Source organism: Nestor notabilis, unplaced genomic scaffold, assembly GCF_000696875.1.
Source record: "Nestor notabilis isolate BGI_N333 unplaced genomic scaffold, ASM69687v1 scaffold11052, whole genome shotgun sequence".
Lineage (NCBI taxonomy): Eukaryota > Metazoa > Chordata > Aves > Psittaciformes > Psittacidae > Nestor > Nestor notabilis.
In genome coordinates, this window is record NW_009917916.1 from 20,209 (window position 1) to 43,354 (window position 23,146).

Here is a 23,146-nt window from a genome sequence, read left to right on the forward strand (position 1 = left end):
CTGATGGAGACAAAGGAGAATTACTGCCTGAGGCTGGAAAACCCTTGTTTAGGGAGAAAAAGAATCCCAGCTTTTCAACCACACCAGAGTAAATCACCATCACCACAGTGCCAAATAAATACCTTCTTATTTCACATCCTAGGGCAAGAAACAGAGACTAGTTTCTCAGACCTTTCAATTAAATAGCTTCTTTGGTCAAGGGAGACTCATCTGCCATCTCACACCTCTGCTGGGACACAGAGGTCTGTGCTCTGAGGGGTGATGGATTGATCATCAAGTCAGCAAAGCACCTGACCTTACGACCTATATCTAAAACTAGGCATCTCCTTTGCAACATGCCTGCAAAGGGTGCATTTTCATCTGTTCAATAACAGCCTGATGACTTTTTGGCTTCTCTACACACTGATGCAACAGACTTTCTCCTAAAGTGCTACGGAATGCGCGCGGGGGTGATAATTAAGGATAAATTAAAAGGGTGAGATAACCATCCCCAGAATGAAGTCAGATAAGGACAGGTTCAGACATAGATTTCATTGTGAAAGACCTATTTTATTCCTACTAATGGAGCAAATTAAATCAGCCAAGCTGAATAAAAACTACCATATACCAAGATGGAACAATACGCTTCAAGTTCGCCTTTCCCCTGAGTGTGTCATCCCATCAGTTATCACTGCCCCTGGAAAAAGCAGCAGTTGCCTTCATTGAAAGCAAGGTCAGACATTACACACCACCCACTCCACAATTCAACAGGTAAACACGCCTTTCCACTTATGAAAACTAGTTAAAGCACTACATGTTCTTCTGCAGCACTTCTCCTCCACACAGACCCCAAGCAGCACTTCACGGGTGACCTTGCATGCCACAACTGATTCAAGCCACGTACAGAGCAGCTGCCATTGGGACAGGGTGTTACGGGAGTTCACAACAATGTCTGACGCCCATTTATCCAGGAGGATCCAGTACGAATTGAGATGCACACGCTATCCTTCACTTCAGGGCATCTGAAATAACCAAAATCTGGGTTCTTGCCTGTAGCACCAAAGTTTACACTGAAGACAGACAATGCAGAGCATCTTCCTTTGGAGGAGCAACCCCCAGATACAGAGTCCAGCCATCAGACCTAGCCTGGACAGCTCTAACACACCAGCACACAGAAGCACTGCCCACACCTCTAAGCATCTTCAAGCACACAGATCATAGAATCCCCAGACTGGTTTGGGTTGGAAGGGACCTTAAAGCTCTCCCAGTTCCAACCTTCCACTAGAGCAGGTTGCTCCAAGCCCCTGTGTCCAACCTGCCCTTGAACACTGCCAGGGATGGGGCAGCCACAGCTTCTCTGGGCACCCTGTGCCAGCGCCTCAGCACCCTCCCCGGGAAGAGCATCTGCCTCAGAGCTCATCTCAATCTCCCCTCTGGCAGGTTCAAGCCATTCCCCTTGTCCTGTCCCTACAGGCCCTTGTCCCTTGTCTCCAGACCAAAGCCTTACTGCCACTGGAACAACTCAGCACTGGGTAAAAACCAGGAACAATATCATCACTACTGCTTTTCCCTGGGAGCCATCCAGGAGCATACCCAGCTCATGTGAACACAGGCAAGGGATGGCAAGGCCACAGGCTCCCACTGCAGGAACTGCCTTTTTCCTACAGCAGCCACGAAGAGTACGGTGGTAAAATAATACATAGACAATGCACTGTCAGACACAGAAGAGACATTTATTTATTCTTGATCGCAAACAATGTCCTCCATTGACAAGCTGAATGAAGGGCACTTCACTGATTTATTAGATCTAATAAGAAGCAGACCTCTTGGGATGAAATACAAGATTGATTTTTAGTGGTGAGCCATGCTGCTATCCAAGCCACTGTGCTTAGCCTGATGAGATGAAACCAGGCATGCACAGGGACTGAGAGAGTTGAAACAGCACTGGGTAGGGGAAATAAATGGGAAGATTTGCACAAGGAAGGGAAGGCGAAATGGAACCAAGGCTTGCAACAGCAGCCCTTCAAACTAAGGGTTACTCTTTTCTTCTGCAATCTATCTCTCTCCCACTAAGTCTATATATCTTAAGAGCAGCAAACTACTGGGAAGCTCAAGAGCAACTCCAATATGGTTCTTGGGAAACCTCCAAGTCAGCCCTGCCCATGCATCTGCCTTTCAGAGAAGCCCCTCTAAATATAGCAAGTATAATTTTCACATCAGTCTCAGCATCTAGGCAAACCACATTAGCTGAGTTCCGTGGATGCCGTTTTCCATCAGGAAAAAGACAACTAGCACAGCAGTACTTAGCTTGAGGCCCTATTAATAGCAGTCCTAATTATATGGCTGCAAATTTAATTCATAGCAATGATTAGTGTCAAAATCAAAGGCATCACACATCAATATTGATGGAATTGTATGAAGCCCATAAACAGAACAAGTAAGCCGACACATCTCCCCCCAGCATTTAGTTGCTGTTAACCATTGCATAAATGTCTCTTCTAATTTCACTCAATGAAAATTGGTTTATTGCAGGAATCCACAGTTCTGAATGATTACAAGTCTAACATGATCCCCTTTCCCTTTCTCCCCCAGCCATGAAGCTGAGGTGCTTTGGAAGGAGAGCTGGACCAAACACTCAGGTTCCCCATAGAGAAGATGCCAAGTTCATTGTCAACTGATTTATCTGCTATTATTGACTTGTCAACAGCTCTGGTATCAACACCCCTCCAGGAGACTGAACTCACAGCCAGGCTGTGTGGACTCCATGGATGACCTGCCTGGGCTGCCCACATCACCCAGGCCCCATGGGGCTCCCAAACCTGCAAAGCAAGTGGCGAGCTCAGCCTGGGAAAGCTGCCAGCAGTGCCACAGGGCTCCACACTGCTCCCAAGCAAACAGAGAACTTATTCCTTTACACATCAGCCCGTGCTGGCTGCTGGAAGGAGCAGGAAGGGACTTCAAACGTACCCAGGAAACAGAGGAATCACGGACTGGTTTGTGTTGGAAGGGACCTTAAAGCTCATCCAGTTCCAACCCCTGCCACGGCCAGGGACACCTTCCACTAGAACAGGCTGCTCCAAGCCCCTGTGTCCAACCTGGCCTTGAACACTGCCAGGGATGGGGCAGCCACAAAAGGAAGGGGTAGAGCTAGGCAGCTCTGTACTGAAGGCGCAGGCAGGGATGTCTGGGCAGGCAGAAGCTTGGGGACATTCAGCACTGAGCTCCTTGAGAGGAGAGAGGCTGAAGAAGCAGCAGTCATTCTCCCAGGGAATATGCAGGAGGCAGTCAGGTGAAGAGCTAATGGGAATAATAGCACATGGCTTTAGTAATGAATTCTCACTAGGGAAGCACAGACATATTTGAAAGATTTCAGAGCTGGCTCCCTGACTCCTTTCCTCCAGCTACACAAAAGCATCTTCTTTAAAAGAAGCCTAAGCCAGCAGCTTGTTTCCAAAGTAAATCAACAGCTGTGGGAGAGGGAATAGGTGTGACGGTGCTTTCAGACCTTAATTGTACAGGTAGACAAGCAAGGTGGTGAGCTGGAGGAGATAAGGAACCTATCTGTAAATCTTTGACACTTACAAGTACATACATTCCTACCATCCTCACTTCATATATGGGGAAGAAGAGATATGGAAACGTTTACAGTCCTGAGTACTCCTGACTTTGAGGCACCTCTGGTCTTGGAACACACATGAAAACTGGAGACAACCTGTTAACTTCCCACTGGGTCTGCACAGAGAGTCCCAAGTGCCCCATAGTTAAATGAAAAGCTGCTTCCTATGCTTCACCTGGCCTCTTTTAGGCCACATAAAAGTTAATTCCATGCATCAAATGAGGGAAGATTTATGAAAGGCAAGGACAGGACCGCGAGATACAGAACATCATCATCCTCAGCCCCACCAGTGGAGGATGGCACTCCAGCTAAGAACACAAGGCCTCATCAGCTGCAGACAACTCTGATACGTGTGAATGAATCTGCTGAGAGATGAACCAGTTTTCTTAGTGCCTGGTTACCACTGTCTCAAACAGGTAAAGGATCCCAGCAGCCCTAACTCTCAACAGTGAGGCGAATGGGCATGAATAGATTAACTTTGCATCAGAAAGGTATGTGCTTAATGCAGAATAGCACAAGGAATTAAATGCTGCTGCTGTAATCCTACATAATTCATGGGCACAGGACAGTAAATACCTGGTGTGCAAGCACAGGTTGTTTGCTTTAACTGCCTCTACATGAGGCACCTACTCAATGCCCCCCAAAACACTGCAAACACAAGCACCAGGCTGCAGGTCTGGCTTGAAGATGGCTTGAATACACATTTGCAATACGCTGAGGATGCCTCTTCCATCCATTTAGCTAGAAACATCCCAGTGCTCCCATGTGTGTCAGCAGGGGACACAAGCAGGGAGGGAAGAGGGGCTCTGGCTTTACAAGCCCACTCTCCCTCATGTTCAAAATTGTCCCACTGACACTCAGTAGGCACCAGGGAGGCACCTCATTTACTACTACTCAGCACTCAAAGTGCTGGATGAATATTAATGAACTGATGTAATTAAAATGATGCAGACATTCAAGTGTAGTATCTGCCTGTCCTTGTATCTTCCTGGATAGATGAGGAAGAAACTCCCTGCTGCTTAAGGACACAAAAAATTAACAGCCTGCTGTTGATTACATTTGTTAACTCTTGCCCTGGTACAAAGCAGCAGGGTCTGCTTTTAGCAGGTTCACCTAATGCTGTCATTTCTAGTTCAGGGTAATTTGAAGGATCTCAGCTTTCCAGAGCAACACGTCTAAGGCTGGTTTTGCTGGAGCGTCACTTGTGTTTATTGTTTTCCTTTTCCCCTTTTAGCTTTATATTCTCTCCCCTTGTTGTTTCCCTTATCATCTTCTGCACCCACTGCTGAGATGCAGCTCCCACAAGCAGCCTTAACCACCTCTGCTTGCACACCCCAAGGCCATTCCACTCTCATTTTAAACATGGAACTCCTGATGGAGGACTGGTGAGGAGCACACAAGAGATAAATGACTGAGCCTGACCAGCTCTTGCGCTGCTCAAACTGCACTGCTGTTTAGAGGACTCCAAGAGGAGGAAATCCCAGCTGGATTTCAGAACCCTAAAACTCACCAGTTCCCCCCCACCCCTTGTGCTGGGGAAGGAAACCAGCAGGAGCATCTCTTTGCCCAGGGCAACTAACCCCATCTTTGTGATGCAGAGGGTGAGGAATGTTATCTTCCAGGACCGATCAATCATCCAACTGTCAAAGGAAGAGTAGGAGGTAAGAGACAGAGAGAAGCAGTAGGACTTTGCCCTGAGGCTTGGTTTCCAAAACCAGCGAAGTTAACTCATTCCTACCTCTCCATGGCCAAACATCCTGCCACCACCATGGTCTTCTACACAAAGATTGCTGGGAAACAACTCAAAACTACTGCAAGATTTCCATCAGTGTGTCAAAAAGGAGGAAAGATCCGAGACCTTGGGTACAGCTTGCTAAGGTTCACTCCTCACACGCACAGACACACACACCACAGTTCACTGAATGATGAAATGCAAAAGCCCAGACAAATAACAGAAAAATACAGAGGCAGACAGTGAATGCAAGAGCTGGCACGGTGCTGAGTCCCATATGACCCTGCAGCTGAAGGAAGTCACTAGGTGGAAGCACAGGAAGGTGCCCTGAGCCCATGCAAGGGGATGCTCTGGAGCTGCCACACCAGCGAGCAATGGGAACTGCGCAGCTTCATCTGGTCCCTTTTCTAGGATCATGCTGCAGTTTCCACTGCACCCTTCTCAAGGCTTGTCACTTCCCTGCTTCAAAAGAAACCCCAACACCAGCACTCTGTACTAACAGCACCTATGGATGAACTTTGCTCACCAATGCAAGGCTCTCTGTGACCCAAACCCTGTGGTTTTTGCTCCTGACGGACTCCCAGTTTGACACTGGGAGACATCTGTAGAACACAGCAGCAGCTACACGCATCAGAGTCTCCCAAGAAAGATGAAAAATGGAACCTGGCCATCCAAAGTCATGGAAAGAAGCTTACCTTCTTCAGCTTGCCAGTCTTAGTCCCCACGAAGACCACGCTGTAGCCGTTGTAGACACAGGAAGCAACAGAAGTCATCCGGTCCCGGCTGGAGGTGAAGAGCGTGACTCCATCCACGGGTGTGGAGCCTCCCAGGGGCTGGTTGATGTCGAGCCCACAGAAGTTGTCATCGATGGGGACTGGCTGGAAAGACGAGGTTTGGGACAGCTGTGAGCGAAGCACAGAGCACAGGACAGCCCCACATACACAGAGGGGAGACAGTGGTGCTGACAGCAGGGTGAGAGCCACCAACATGCCACCCCCTGCCCACGGACGCTGCCAGCTTCAGCTACCTTCCCCAAAGGCCAAGGCCAAGACACTCTGCAGCTGCTCCAAAACATGTTTGGACAGGGCTGAGGAGGAGCCCTAAGTCCTACAGACACTTCCACTCTCTCTGGCACAAAAAGCCCAGCGCCAGGGCAGAGATTAACTTTCCCCATGTAAACATGGGGCTGTGGAAACTGCCAGCCTTGCTGCCCTGGAAAGGTAGATAAACACCCAGGGAATGGGCTCCAGCAATGTGAACCACCCAAGTACTAAGTGGGAAGATGCACTCCTGCTTCTTCCACCGCCCTGCTGTGCACTCTCCTACAAACCACCTCTCTGTGCCTCAGTTTCCCTTCTACGACACGGGAAGTATGGATGCTGCCTTCTCCCTGGAACACCACTTGCTAAAAGTGAGGGAAAAATCATTCTGCTGACAGCTAAGTATTATTAAGACACATCAGCTGAGATTGCTCTAGTGAATTCCTCCATGGCACAGGCAGCAGGGTGGTGACATGGGTGGCCGCTCACCACTACACTGATTGCAGTCCACTTATTTTCCACAAGGGACATTAACTACCAAATGCTCAGGCACATCTAGCTGTAACTGTGATGGGATGACTCTCCTGGGTGCAAGCCAGCACTCAAGATAATCTTCACCTTCCTTCTTTCATTTCATTTAACCCATGTTTATCTCTTCTCAGCAGCCAAGCTTACTATGCTTGGCAAAAGAAGGCCCCAGGGATTCCCAAGTCATTCCAGGAACGACCTACAAGTGAATCAAGATTAAAGAAGTCAGCTGAATAGAAACAGAAAAGATGCCACTGCCATTTGTATTTATCTTGTTAGTTTGCTGATATCACCCTCCTGCTCAGGGACAGGCAAGAGCTTTCCTCTTGCTTCCAGAGCCCTGGCTTGGGAACAGCAAACACTTCCAGCAAGCTGCACTCCTGTATTCATCTGCCTTACTACTACCCCTTCTTTTCATTGTCATCAACAACTGTCTGACAAGAACATGGATTGTGTCTGTTCTATGTTAAGGGAAACTGAGGCACAGAATCATAGAATGGTTTGGGTTGGAAGGGACCTTAAAGCTCATCCACTTCCAACTCCCTGCCATAGGCAGGGACACCTTCCACTAGAGCAGGTTGCTCATAGGGAAGAACTTCTTCCTAAGATCTCATCTCAGCCTCCCCTCTGTCACTTTAAAGCCATTTCCCCTTGTCCTGTCCCTACATGTGATCCTATTCTGCAAGTTGGTGTTCCATAGGGCCACTGATACCAGTTTTCAAAGGCTACCACAATCAACGGCGAGAGCATCCTTACCGCTTTAGTGCACTGGACATCCTTCCCCAGCAGCCAGTTGAGCTCCAGGTTGCCCTCCCCCTGGTAGCAGGACTGCAGGCGGTCCTTGATCTGTGTGTTGATGGTGCGGATGGGGAAGACACAGAGCGCAGAGTCATCAGGTGGCTGGTGGTACTGCTTCTGGCCCTTGGAGAAAATGGCAAAGAGGACGTCCTCCTGGGCTGTGATGTTGAGGGACTTGGCCAGCACATCTCCTGGCTTGGAAAGGTATGCTGCTTGCAGGAGGCGGTACTCCATGTCTCCTTTGATGCACCCAAAGGGCAGAGAGACATAGGAGTGGAACTTGGGGTCGTCTTTGCAGAGACGGACAATGCGAGACGTGTAAAAGAGGTCGCTGGCAGAGTTGATGGAGACACCCTCTGGAGTCTCAGGCTGGACAGTCAGAAAATAGACAAAGTTGCCGCTGGCAAAACCATAGATGTAGAAGATGTCAAAGTGCGAAACAAGAGCCAAGGTATCTGAGGGGATTTTGATGAGGGACGAGACAAAGTCACTGTGGAGCTCATAATCCAACATTGCTGATGACTCTGGGTCCCGGGGAAGTTTGCGGCTGGAGAGGGTGGGGAAATAATCCTGCTTCCCATCCACCGCCGTGCCAATGAAGAGCTTCCCATCTTCACCCTCCGAGCGCACAATCACACCGTACATGGTGCCCGTCTTGTTGACGCTGGAGAGGTAGTGCTCTTTTTTGTGCGAGGGTTCTACCAAGATGAAGAGGTCATCCAGGCGCAGCAGCTTGCAGACCCCCTGGTAGAGGCTGCCACAAGCCAGCAGCCGGTTCTCAGAGTAGTCAATGATCAGCAGCTTGTTGACGTTGTTGGTGAGGGTGAGGATCTCGCTGCATGGTTGGACGATGAGGGGTGGGTAGCAGGATTTATTGTCCTCCTCAGGACCAGTTTTATGAGCTACTAAAATGGTCAGGTTACCCGAAAGCTTGTAAACCCTGTTGATAGCTCCAACGTAGACTGCTCCAGTGCCCTGGTGGACAGTTAGGTGGTTGAACGTCCAGTCCCGGTTCTCAGAGTGGAAAGTGCTGAACAAGGCATTGCTGGAAACATTTCGGGAGAGCGATGCCAGGAAGAGACAGAACAAAGCAACCGACCAGCCATCAGAGTCCAGTACCCGAGGCCAGTTCTTCCTCTGATCCATCCTGGGAAAGGCAAACTTCGTGTTCCCTGTGCGTCCTGTGCCCCAGCAATGTCCCTCACATGGTTCTGAGGAAAGAAAAGGAACACACAGAGCAGAGGATTAGATCCAGTGTGCCCTGCAGATAAAATTCAAAGGAGACTTTCTAATTACACAGTCCTTGAGATAAAGTGAGGATGTCTCTAAGCCCAACAAAAAATTAAGCAGGTCTCCTAACTTACTGGTAAACAGTTCAGGCTTGATGCTTTGCCACTTGGTTCAGCTTCTGCATGTTAGTTTGTTGTGTGGTTTAGCTGTTTATAACGAACTCTGCTCAGCCATGGGAGGGGATAATCAGCTCCAGCCCAAGACAAAGCCTGCAGCTCACACACCCAACCATCAATCTGCAATCTTGGCTAAAAGGATGTCTCCTGCAGGGTATGTTGTTGGAAGCAGCAGAGGAAATAAGAGGTGTTTTCTACCTTTGCATCCTCTATGATTTAATTTGGAAACCCGAGGAAGAAGTCTCACGCAGGCAAGTTCATTGAGCACATACACACCAAAGCTGCCAGCATCTCCCCTCCCCAGAGTAAGAAGCAGCTCTGAAGGTGCTTTTCAGGCTTCATGAGGTACTCTGCTGCTAAAAAGCAGCTCACATTGAGGTGGAGGCACATGGCTGGATCAGGAACCCAACGCTGCCAGCAGCACAGTGTGCAGGGCTGCCTATCTGGGAGCCTTGGACACATTTCCTACTCTAACAAAACCTACACAAAGTGACAGCTTAGACATGGGGTCCAAAAGACCTGACACCAACTGAAATGTCCATACGCTGTTTGGGATAGCTCCATGGATAACAGAAGTAGAGTATACTTTGAGTGACGTGCCTCACTCATAAGGACCAGACAAGGTAAGATTCAAGGTGGAGACCTCTAGCACAAAACACAGGCAGGTTTGCTGTTGCAGTTGTGGGTGCTCCCACAGCATCTAGACCTCATTCAGACCTGAGGGACAGCTGGAGCCCCACTGACCCTGAGTCCCATCCTCCCGGCTCACATGGGTGCTCTCAGCCTGAATTAGGAATCAATCACCAGGCTGGAATTTCCTTAGGAAGCGGGTGCTCGCCTCGGAGATGCTCCAGCCCCGTGAGACGTGTTCACATCAGAGCTTTCCACCCGCCCTTCCGGACAGCACACACAGGCGGACACCAGAACTGCTGAAGAGGACCCTCCTACCCCTCTGCCTGCTCCACCTCAACACCCAGCACCTCTGCTAAGATGGCAGACTCCCATAGCAACAACATGAACATTAAAGACAATCCAAATCCACCCATTTCATAGAATTCAGGACTGGTTTCAGTTGGAAGGGAGCTTAAAGCTCTTCCAGTTCCAACCCCCTGCACCTCTCCCTTGTCACCACAGACAAGCCTGGATGTCACTGGATTGTGTCTCATCCTTGTTATCACCTCCAGACCTGACATGACTTGTACTCCTGGCTTGACTTCAGCCTTGCACATCACCGAAGATGCATGTGACTGCAGGGACTCAAAAAACCATCACAAAGTTCTCCTTTATCTCAAATTATGCATTCCTTGCTCCAGGCTGGATCAAGGAAACATCTCACCCTGCCGGGGGGAACGATGTCCTCCACCACCTCACAGCACCCCAGAGGCTGAGGAAAAGCCACCATTCCACCTGCATTCTCTTCACCAAAGTCCCATCACCTCCCACCACGGCCATGCAAGCCCCAAGCACACACACCAGGGAGATATTTGCCCTCTTTGCTGATGTGAGTGGACTCTCCTCCCCTGCCCTGCGTGCAGCTGCAGGAGGCTGCTCCCCAGCACAGCCCAGGCTCTGCTGTCCTCAGGGCAGCCCCTGCTTTGATCGATGCCGATCTCCATTCTGGTATTTCAAATCACAGCACTGCAAACCTGCACTGAGCTCATCAGCAAGTATCACCCAACGGCCGCTCTTTAAGCTTGTTACCGCTGGGAGCCAGAGACGGGTGTTTCTAAGAGGTGACAAAGGAGCTCTGTGTCTGGGCTGCACGTCGCCGTGTCACTGACAAGACAGGAGAAAGAGAGCGGTAATGGGTTTCTCATTCTGCTCGCAGATACATTTCCCCAGCTGCTTGCTTCGTATTTCCAGTCTCTTAATTTCTACCTTTGGCTGAGGCAGTTTCTCTCTCTGCCAGCGAGGACACAGACCCTGCTGCATTCTTGTTCTTGTTTGGATGGTTGTGGCCAAAAGCAGCTGCCCGTGCTGTGGACCCCAACGTGCTGGGGTGACCTCCCCAGCTCTTCCCATGACATTCCCATGTCAATACCCCAAAATTGTTCTCTGAATCCAGAATCTTTCTAAAGAACACAAATCAAATGGTTCTTAAGGATGTGCTCAGAGGAAGTCTCACCCACACGAGGGCTGCTGGTGACCCATGGTGGGCACTAACAACCTGATCACAGGCAGCAGCTTTGCTCTTGGATAACACGGCAGTGCAGCATGAGCCACGTGTCTCACTGGCAGGGAGATGCCAGCCAGCAGCATGGTGCCTTCTTGTACCACACAGGGAGCCCTGCACCATGGGAGAGCTAAAGATGAGTCCAGAAAGCTGGCATGAGAGCTGCTGATACAGGAGTCCTGTGGAACATCCGAATCAGTGTCAGAGCACTTCCAGATCAACACACAAGGCGATGGCAGAGCATCTCAACACCAACATGTAAGTAACATCGAGCACCGTGGTGCCCCAAGCAAGTGCTCAGACACGACAACCCAACTGCCCTTGCCTTGGGGAGGACATGGAGGTGATGGCTGCAGCACCACAGGGCATGGAGAAGTCACGCTCTGCCCTGGACAGCACAAATGGGCTTTCCTCCAAGGCCAAAGCATCCCTCATAACAGCAGTACCAAAATTAAGGGTCCCTCCATTTCTCATTCCTTAAGAAGAGCTGCTTCTGGGCAGAGGGCTTTAAGAGAAGCCCAGAAAGTGAAAGAGATTCTGCAGGGAACAGGGAGGCTCTGCTGTAAAGCTCCACACACAAGAGTTTTCCTGCTCGGCAGCTTTCCAATATTTAAAATCTTGTTTCATTACAAAGTGAGAAAAGAACAGGGCAAGCTAGAAATTAATACATTTAAATAATTAAAGCTGATATACATATGGGCCAACAGAAGCTCCTCACGTAGGCCACAGCAGTTTTTTATCTTTCCCAGCAATGTTCTCATTCAGGAACAGTACAAAAGCCAGAGCCAGGCTGGGGCTGCTGTGCAGCAGAGCTGTCAGTGAAGCCCCACTCCTATGCAGTGCCTTACAGAGGTTTTGCAGAGTGTTTGTGAACAGTCACTGCCAAAGGCAAGAGAGATCATCCAGGAAGAGGAACCTGCACTTTCAAACATTATTTGAAGACAACAGAGCATGGCCATGAGCTGACATGGTACATGGACAAGCCAGGGGAAAACGATCCATCCCTGGCTCCATGCCACCCGCTGCAAGAGCTTCTCCGACCAGGTCCCCACTACCCCAGACCTGGGGCAACATGTGAGTGAACACCACAGATTAAGCAGCAGGTCAAGGGCTTTAACCTGCCAGAGGGGAGATTGAGATGAGCTCTGAGGCAGAAGCTCTTCCCTGGGAGGGTGCTGAGGCGCTGGCACAGGGTGCCCAGAGAAGCTGTGGCTGCCCCATCCCTGGCAGTGTTCAAGGGCAGGTTGGACACAGGGGCTTGGAGCAACCTGCTCTAGTGGAAGGTGTCCCTGCCCATGGCAGGAGGTTGGAACTGGAGGAGCTTTAAGGTTCCTTCCAACAAAAACCATCCTATGATTTATTTTATGATACAGATATCAACCAGCAGCATAAACCCACTGTGTGCCCTGCAAAGGAGTTAGGGGATGGCTGGGTGCAGCTGGGGAGTTAAACACCAGGGAAACAGGAGAGGAGGCAATTTTAACTCTGATCCTTAATACTATTTGACCATTAATTTTTCCTCCTTTTTTTGGAAGCGAGTTTAAAATATGGCCTTCAAAGCAATCTGAAGCTATTAGTAACGCAAGGTGAAAGAGAGAGTAAATTCAGGGACACAATATAAACCCAAGCAGCTGAAAGGCCTCAATTAAGCTGAAAGGAGTTATCTGGTATTTAAATAATTATTAGATTGAAGGAATAATCACAGGTCTGAGCTGGTTTTTTTCCCCCACTGTCATCCTAATGGAGGCTATAATATTATTATTCAAATGCCCATGATTCTCATTGAGGGGGCATGAAAAAAGGGCTCATTTAATCTCCATACGACAGGGCTTCAGGAGGCCCGATTAGTCATTTCTCTTATTTCAGCTGTCACTCACTCCCAGGCACCACGGTTTGTCATTAGTAGTATTTTATGCACATACACACGCACACATAAAAATAAAGGAAAATTAAAGCAAAACCAGAAAGAGAAGTTCCTGTGGAAGATGATGGATCAAAGGGACAATTTTGATGTCACCCATGTGGCAGCTGCGTTTGCTTTGTGGCACTGGGGTCTTTTATTTTGGGGTAGGGTTGGTCTCGTGAGCAGTGATTTATACACAGCTCCACCAGTTGCCTCTAGCCTCCTGGGACGCTCCATCCCCTTTGGAAGAGGTAGCTCCTACAGCCCCAGCACCTCCAAGACACAGCAAATGCATCTGCAGCGAGCCCAGCATCCTCACCTCCACATACCACGTGCTTTTCCTGGGATGTCCCTGCACTGTTCCCAGCCCAGAGGCCACCAGGGTCACCAACCACCAGACAAGAGAAGCACAGAGAAAGCAATAAAATCCACTGTTTTTTCTCCTAAGGCCACAAGGGTCTGGGGATCTGCCTCACACAATAAAGCCTCCTGAGCAATGACTGAGCTTGCGGAGACTGGGACAACGGGCCCATGACTACTTCCTAATCTGTCCTTTTAGATAGAATCACAGACAATGGTTTGGGGTGGAAAGGACCTTAAGGCTCTTCCAGTTCCACCCCCTGTCTGCGGCAGGGACACCTTCCACTAGAGCAGGTTGCTCCAAGCTCCTGTGTCCAACCTGGCCTTCAACACTGCCAGGGACAGGGCATAGTTATGCCTCAGCCTCTGCTGCATGGCCCCTTCGGCAGTGCCTGTCCCTGGCTCTGCAGGGCTGCGCTGGCAGCCGTGGGCAGGAACCCGCTTCCCCAGAGCTGCTTATTCACGGGGATGGTATTTCACAACCTCGTCAGCTTTCTGAGAAAGAGTTAAGAGGGCAAAATACAGCATTGTGATTATTACTTCCTCCAGGCCCGGGACAAGGAAGAGGAGGGGAAGAACAAAACCCAGCCATGAAAAGGCATTTCCCTGATAACAAACACAACTGCATGAATTATGCACAAAATCTGTCCAGACTTCAGATATTGGTTATACAATGCATACTGGATAAGCCACCTCTCCTCCCCTCCTCCCTCTCAAGCACACACATCCCAATAGGTCTGGGGTAAAGAGAAACAGGAAATCCCTGCTGCAAACCCCATCTTTGCAACTGCATTTTGGAGAGCACAGCACAGCGCTCCGACATGACCTTACTCCTGCCTTTGTCCCGGACCTGCTGAATAGACCTGGGCAAGTCACATTACTCAGACACAGTTGCTCCACCTGTGAGACAGGGATAATGCTTTCAGACATGAGGTACTTGGACAAGCAATAGGAAACTCAAAATGGAGCTACCAAGCACAAACTGCAAAGTGTGTGTAAGGGAATGGTTCAGTGTTTCTTGGAGCACCTCTGCTCATGAACTCTTTGATCAGAGGTTGTTCAGCAGAGCAGGGCTACTCTCCCATCAGGCATGGGAACAGGCTGTCCAGGGAAGTGGTGGAACCACCAGCCCTGCAAGTGTTCACAAACCATGTAGATGAGGCCCCCAGTGACATGGTTTAGTGGTGGCCTTGGCAGTGGTGGGCTAATGGTTGGACTTGATGAGCTTAAAGATCTTTTCCAACCTGGTTGATTCTATGACAATGGTGACAAGCAAACATAGGCACAGCTACCTCCAACCCCCAAGGATGCTGAAACAGAGCAAGGAGGCATTTCTTTAACACTGACAAAGTCATTGCTGGCTCCTCTGGCAAACCTAAAGCAGGACCACAGCCATGGCTCACACCCAGCTGTGCACTGCAGCTGGAGACATTTAACCCACCAACGCCAAAAGAAAAAGCTCCTAATGAACCCAGGACACCTAGATGGCAGAAATTAGACCCCTTTTTCTTCCCCTGTGCTGCTACTTGACACCTGCAATCTGAGAAACCACAGCTGGCAGCTATTGAGCTTCAAGTACACTGCTGCCAAATAGCTTATAAATTACCTTGCACTGAGAGAGGTGCTGGGAAAAGAGGACTTTATTCACCATGCAGCCCCTGAGGACAGACCAAGGCTGGAGACAATGCCAGGCACTGCAGCACAGAGCAGAAAAGACCCTGATTTTCCTGGATGAAGTATGACACAAGGGGAAAATGCAACACTGCTTAAGTTTAATAGCTGGTTTAGTCAAGTTAGGGGAAGTCTCAGTTTCAGCCAAACCTCTGCAAACAGGTCACTGGCTTTGGATAACATTCAATCATAAAAGTTTGTGGGCAGGAAGTTGTGATTCTCTAATCCAGTCTCTTGCTGGAAGGACCAGCCATAATCTTCATTCAAGATGTTTTTCCTCTGAACTGTGTTTAAGGACTCCCAGAACAAGAGTCCACAACCCCTCCAGGCAATCTAGGTCAGTATGTCCCTTCAGAAGTGCTTTTTACTAGTTTCTTATCCAAGTCCTGATGGACTCTGAGGTTTATCCACCCCACTTCACTGGTGCACCTGAGCATCCTTTGATTATTCATGACCTTGATTCCCAACAAAATACAATTTAATGGAGGGTGACCTCAGGCACAAGCAGATTAAACGATTAAGTGATTTGCCCAAGGCCAGCCAAAAGGTCCCAGTGGCAAAGGCAGGAGTTTTATCTCCCCAGCCTCAGCTCAGCCTCTACCCGGGTGACATCCATCTGTACTTTATTACAAGAGAATATTACAGTGCAGCACAAAGGAGGATCACAGCACGGCCACTGAACTGGAGGAGAAAAATAAGCTGCAGCTTCTCCTGGCCTCACTCCAAGTGCACCACAGGCAAGTGAAGAACCCCAGCTTCAAATTAAATGGGTCCCCAGCCACTCCATTAAGCAGAAATCCTGAAACAGAAATCCTTTGGCTGTGCCAGCCCTGTGCAGCGAGTGGTGTTCGTTATCCCAACACTCCCTACGGCAGCCAGATGTATTTACACAGTAGTCACAGTGCTGTTACCTAAGTAAACCAGGAAATTGTACATTTGTTAAAATTAGGTTCCGAGATGCTGAATCCTCAACTGTGCCGCTATAGATTTCACTCAGCCTGCAGCGCTGGGATGCTGAAGAGCAGGCCACTGCCTGTCTTCACTGGTTATGATGCTCTGTGGTGCTCCAGAACAGGATTATCTTCTCAGATTACGAGCCACAACCACCAAGTCAAGCCTACGCAACTGCAGAGCATCGTGCTGTCTATCTCTGCATCCTCCCCATCACTCTGGGAGGGTAGGGGTGGTCATGGCACCAAACTGGGGCAGGAGCCATCAGCATGAGAAGCAGAGGAACACACAAAGGCAGAGGTTCATCTCCACTGTGTGACCAGCACCATTGGCTCACTGCTGCTCTCCAGATTTCAGCTGCCAGGGACAATGCTGGCATTCCCACTGCAGAAGTGGAAGAAATTATCATCCACTGTGGTGGCACCATGGGATCGTGAGGATTTGGGAAGGCAGAACACAACTGCAAAAGCCCTTAAATTAGCAACAAAACTGAAGCAGACAGGTTGATGTACGAGAGAGCTACAAAGCACTGAAGAACCCTTCAGGGACCATTAACCAGCCCTCGTCAGGCCTGTCTTAGTGGAAGTATGTGCTATGAACTACAACCAACACCAGCGTTACCAGCCACACGAAAGGAGTGCCTTTACCTCTCCAAGCCTCTTTACACAGGGTCGCCTGCCCTTTTAAGTGCATCACTGGGGTGCTTGATGCAGTTTTTGAAAGTGTTTCCAAGTGCCTGAGTCCTGGGAAATGTAAAACATCTCCATTCCCTGCCCACTCTGCTCCACTGAGCACGACAAGCAGTGACCACTGCAGAGCTCACACCCACACAGACAGCGGCTGCTCGCTGCAGGATCCCAGTGGGTCTCGTGCATACCTGCCCATAGGGCTCTCAGTGCCAGCAGGTCCAGCCAAGGACCTGGAGACATCTCAACTCCATCCCACCATCAGCTGAACACCACCTCCTCTCCTACAGCGTTTAGACATCAATGTCTACTCAAGAAAGTGACTTCTCTTCCCACTCATCTGCTCCATGCTCCTCTGCCCTGCTTTTCAATTTCAGAGCTCTGGCAGATCACTGATTAATTCAAGCCTATTTAATAACCCTTCTGTTTAGATGAAACAAGCTGTCTTGTTTTCTTTATTTTTAACACTAACTCTCATTTCTTTGCTAAGGATCTTTCTGTCACTTAAAAACTCCTCTTTCCAGCCAAGCTCATCACCGCCTGGAGAAAGCATCTGCTTATGTCCACATCTGACATCAACCAGAAGTTACAGCTTGAGGCTGAGGAGGGACTACACACCTCGATGGGTAAGATGTCCCAAAAGCCTGAGCTTGTCTTGCAGAACCATCAGCTACACAAATCCCCATGTAGCTCAGACCAGAGGGCAAACACTGGGGCCAGCTCCTGACAACACGGGTGAGAGGAAAATGGAGCTCTGGGACATCCAACACAAGAAGGACATGGACCTGCTTGAGTGAGTCCAGGAAGCCATGAAGATGGTCTGAAGGCTGAAGCAGCTCTGCTCTGGCTGGTTGAGCCTGGAGAAGAGAAGGATCCTTAAAGGGAGACCTCAGAGCAGCTCCAGTGCCTAAAGGGGTTACAAGAAACCCCAAGAGGCCCTTTGGATAAGGGATGTAGGGACAGGACAAGGGGAATGGCTTGAACCTGCCAGAGGGGAGACTGAGATGAGCTCTGAGGCAGAAGCTCTTCCCTGTGAGGGTGCTGAGGCGCTGGCACAGGGTGCCCAGAGAAGCTGTGGCTGCCCCATCCCTGGCAGTGTTCAAGGCCAGGTTGGACACAGGGGCTTGGAGCAACCTGCTCCAGTGGGAGGTGTCCCTGCCCGTGGCAGGGGTTGGAGCTGGAAGAGCTTTAAGGTCCCTTCAACACAAACCAGGCTGGGATTCTATAAAAGGAGACACAAGAGCTGGAGCGTCCAAAGCCCACGTTTTCAAGGGTCACTGCGCATCTGTGTGTGGGAAACACGCCTCAGAGAACCCAGGCTCCTGAAGCCCCACGCTGTGCCCCCAGCACAGCAATCGATTGGCAATGGTCACAGCAGCTGCTCCCAGCACCACAGACCAGCCCCGCCGCAGCGCCGGTGGCCATCACCCCTCCTTTGGCCCCCGGCTGCACTCCCATCACCTGCTCTCCTCATGCCGCAGGGTTTGGAGGCATTGGCCGGGTCACGGTGTAACCCGGCAGAGCCTCCTCCCTCCCACCCACTGCAACCCCCAAGTGCTGTGCACAAGGAATAACAGACACACAGGGACCCGGCTCCCGATGGGAAGGAGTTGGAGCCTCTCAGCTGTCTCCTGCCTCTTTGAATTTCAAAGCTGCACTTGTCTGCAGAGCAACTGAGTCATTTCCTTCCTACATCCAGCCTATCGGACTGGATCCAGCAGTGCCTGGAAAACAATAAATCCTTCAAGGACTTGTGAGGCCATATTTCACAGGAATGCAGCAAGCCTGCCTGCTTGGAGAGCTCCTCACACACCCTTTAATTCTACACTCCTCTGTGGAAGCTGGCTCACCCTGGCCCCGGTCCCATCCCTGCTGCTCCCTCCACCCGGAGCAGCACTGGGGCACTGCAGAAGCCCAAGTGTGGACCAGCACTACCGACCCACATGGATCAGCACCTCCTTATCACCCCAACCAGAGTCATCACTGAGGGACTGATGGCTGAAGAACTGGTAATGAAATCCCCTTGATTCCCTAAAACATAAGGAGGATCTAGGAGGAAGAGGAGCTACAGCTGAATTTGTTTCGGGACTTCACCAATACTTTGGCAGACTGAAGGAAGGCTATGGCCTTGCAAAGAGGTTGCTCTAAAACATGCAATGGAGCAGCGAAACACGTGAGAACTACTACAGGTCGCAAGAATACTTTCAGCTGGTTCAATTTTCACAGAATCATAGAATCCCAGACTGGTTTGGGTTGAAGGGACCTTAAAGCTCATCCAGTTCCAACCCCTGCCACAGGCAGGGACACCTTCCACTAGAGCAGGTTGCTCCAAGCCCCTGTGTCCAACCTGCCCTTGAACACTGCCAGGGATGGGGCAGCCACAGCTTCTCTGGGCACCCTGTGCCAGCGCCTCAGCACCCTCACAGGGAAGAGCTTCTGCCTCAGAGCTCATCTCAGTCTCCCCTCTGGCAGGTTCAAGCCATTCCCCTTGTCCTGTCCCTACAGGCCCTTATCCAAAGTCCCTTTTGGGGTTTCTTGTAACCCCTTTAGGCACTGGAGCTGCTCTGAGGTCTCCCTTTAAGGATCCTTCTCCAGGCTGAACAAGCCCAGCTCTTTTTTAAATGTCTCCTTTACAACCACAAATTGGTCTTCCAACTGCACGAACTATTTCTATGAGGCTCATGAGACAAAGACAAAAACTCCATGATCTGAGCTATCTATGGCCTAAAAGCTGCAGAACTTCCATTGTAACAACAGGGTTGAGATGCTTTGTCAAAAGAAACTCCCAAATTTGAGTTTCAGTGCAGCTCTGCAGCAAACTGATGCATTTTCCAGGCTCATTTCAGTGCTGCTTCCATTGTCTTTTTAGATGCCAGGAGCAAAGCCCAACTGACGTACATTAAGATTCATAACACTCTTAACCAAATGACACCATGTATATGAGAAAAACTAAATGACAAGAAAATTAATAATATATCCTCTTCAGTAACAAGATGGCTAAAGCAGATAGTCTGGCAAAGTGTCATGTTGATAATGGAAACTTGCAGAGAACGTAACAGGAATTGTCAGGGATGAACGAATGAGTCAATATTTTGCTTTATCTCATGTTAAAATTTGCACTGTTTGTGGTAAAACCCTTTCTTTTAATCTTGGAAGGAGAAGGAAATTAAGCCAAAATGGTTCGGTTTTCAATGGGCCTTTGCAGCTCATAGAGAGGACTGTGTGAGAGCAGGGCTGGTGGGGAAGGTGAGCTGCCCAAAGCCCTGTGCCAGCAGGACTCACACCCAAGGAGAATGGACCTTTAGATCGGACATCAAAGACTTACATTTTAGACAAGTCTGCAAGGCAATGAATGGTTAACCCCCCCCATAGTGCTGAATTCACACTCCAAAGGGACAAACTCCATCTGCAAAGTCAGTCCAATCCCACCCAACTTGTCACCCCTGAGGTGAAGTCTCCCAGTGACCAAGTATCCCGGGCTCAATTGTTAGAACAACTGAAACAACATCCTTGGAAGTCCTTCAAAAGAGCCTCTGCTTTGGTTTCTCCCTGAGAATTTGTTCTAGCACTTCCCAGCTCAGCCCAAGACAAGTTGTGGCCATTTTCCTGTCACAGAATTTATTTGGTGGAACCGATGGAACAGATTTGCCCTGTCACACAATTTATGCCTTGAAAAGCCAAGTTGCACAAGGACTTGTACTAGCACCTTATTATATCCCAGTGGACAAGCAAAGGGGCTCCTTCCTCTTTCTTCTAGTGAACCCTGGAGTGCTTGCCCATGCTCCTTGGTTGCTATGAGATTTTAAAGACAGTTGAAACCTGTTACCACCAAATGGGCTTTTAACACAATTCCTGCTCCATAAAGCTTCTTGTCTGCCAGTGGAGCCAAACACACCACAGCCCACTGATGAGAGAAGGGCTCATCACTGCTGCTGCAATTAACTCCTTGTGAGCAGCAGAGAGAACTTTACAACTTGGAGAAAAATAGCCTGCAGCGAACCTTTTGCTGCTGCATCATCTCTCAGCCAAACAGATTACTTACTGTGGATGTTTTTCATCCGGCCCTTCCAGCTTCTACAACACAACGGGTGATGCCTCCGTAATATTAAATTGATTTGGAAATACAGAAGGGCAGACATCAAAGGTCAGAAGTTTTATAAGCTTTAGGGCAAACACAGAAATGTTTCTCAATCCAGGGTGGACTTCGAGAAGCTCTTATTCCCAGTTTGCTAACTGGGAAGAGCTTATTTCCCGCCTCTAAGTACACAAGCAGCACCTTTGGGAAGCACTCAATACACAACAAAGTGATTTTGAAGAACCCTGAAGAAAAACCAGCCCTCTCCAAGCAGTCCAGCCTTTCTTGCTGCCCTACATCTCCCAGAATCAGTAGCTGAATGAAGGGATTTAGGCATCTTTGTTCTTACCTGTGCCCTGCCTTCAGCACTGACACTTAATAAAAGGAAAACAGCAGAAGACACGTTTAGGGGCCAGCAGAGGAACAGGTACATTGATAAACCAGTACTCTCTTGTGCCCACGTGTATTTTGATAAAGGAGGTGCCTACTATATCCACACAGTCACTCCTCATCCAAGCCCAGGATAACCAGGATGCTTGGAGCATGCAGAATCACACCCAGCATCCCGCACATCACACAGAACCAGCAATAGCTTACTCCAGGTTGGGGTGTGCTGCCAGGACGTCGGTGTGCTCCTACATCACAATCAGAGCAGCAGCACCCCGACCCTGCTTGGCCCCTCTCGACACCCCTCAGGGCAGGAGCTCCCCTGGTTTAGCTTCAGTGCAGATTTAAAACCTGTGAGATGACAAATCTTTAGCATAAGAATAATTCAGGCGGTTCGGAAATCTCAGGCATGCTCCTGCTTCCTCCCCACCCCACCTCTTCGCACTTCCATTAAAAATCAAAAGGAAATTCACAGGCTTTTTTTGTTTAAATAACATCACAGGCTGTGATACAAACCAGCAAAGGCAGGAAATATGACCATGAGGGCAGTGCTCCATCCTCTGCTCCTGTCACTGCCACTTTTTGGGGACTTGGCAAATGAATGAGTAAAGGAGACAGCCTGCGTGTTTTATGGAGTTGAACTGTAACATCCCTGTTAAGCAGCCAACTTACCATTTCTCTGCTTTGACATCAATAAATCTATCCAGCCACAGGGAACAAAGCTCTTCACATGAACTGGCTACACGTGAATCCCTCCGATGGGGCTACCTGGGGCAAGCCACCAGCCTGCTGGGGTCTGCCTCACTCACTGTTGCTTTTCCAATAGCCTCCGAAAAGTGGGATCACCCCTTTCAGTACTATGATAGGTTTTAACCCCACACAGACATTCATTACAGCACCTGCTTTTCCAACAGCTGATTCCCAGAACCTCAGCTTCCTGCTCCTGGGGGCAAAACCAGCCACTTTGGGCTATAAAGAAAACCTTGACAAGGCAAACTCTAAGAGCGCAGCAACTGGGAAGCAAAGAAAAAGAACTTAAAGCCTTGTTTTAAGCATAATTAATCTCAAAACCTCAAAGCTCAAACTCACGTTTTGGAAGCTCACTCCCAAGTTAACAAACAAGAGGAATCCAAGGAAAAGCCCTGTACACCTACGGCTTTCTGCCCTTTGCTCGCTGGGTGCCCAGTCTCCTCTACCGCACACGAGGGATCGCTTTGAGCTCGCTCTTACCAATGCCATGAAACTGCTACAGAGGAAACACTACACATCAATCTCTCCAGAAGGTATCTGTTCCCAAGCTCCCCGAGCCTGGAAATAACACAAGGAACTTATTCCACACTGAGTCAGGGTCTGACGGCAGCTCCTGGACTGGCCGCAGGGGATGTGCTTCCTTCCCGGCGCGCGTCACGGGCGGCAGAGCAGTGAGCAGCAGCCCAGCGCTGCCCCAGAGGTTTCCTGTTTTCCCCAGTGCCGTGTGGCTTCCCGAGAGATGGTATAGGGAAACGGGGCTCCAGAGCCTGACACTGAGCTGCTGCGGGAACTAAAATGCCTGTTTTTCAACTGCTGTTTAAGAGCCACTCAGGAGCTGAAAGCAAAATACGCTCTTTCCTTTAACGTTCCCTGATATAGGCAGGGAACGGCCTCCCCATCGGCTATCACCAACCATCTCTTCACTGGGAAAAGTGAGTAAGATTTCCCTGTGCATCCCAAGGGCTTCCTATCCCCCACATTCTGGTATTCCCACTGCTGAGCCCCATGCATGAGTTGAGGTCATGGAAGGTGGGAGCCACTGGTCCAGCCCTTCCAAGTCACCACATAGAGGCAGAGTCTGGGTGCACGCT

The 23,146-nt window shown here is 49.6% G+C and overlaps 1 protein-coding gene across 1 annotated transcript; it reads right to left on the reverse strand.

Moving 5' to 3' along the window:
* Positions 1-6,022: 6,022 nt before the first annotated feature.
* On the reverse strand, positions 6,023-8,839 carry LOC104401775 (plexin-A2-like; the record flags this gene model as incomplete). Its single annotated transcript, XM_010009461.1, has 2 exons — positions 7,652-8,839; positions 6,023-6,205 (listed from the first exon to the last, which is right to left on the reverse strand). Coding segments are annotated over exons 1-2 (1,371 nt in total), but the record flags the coding sequence as incomplete, so codon positions are not given.
* Between the last annotated feature and the right edge of the window lie 14,307 nt (positions 8,840-23,146).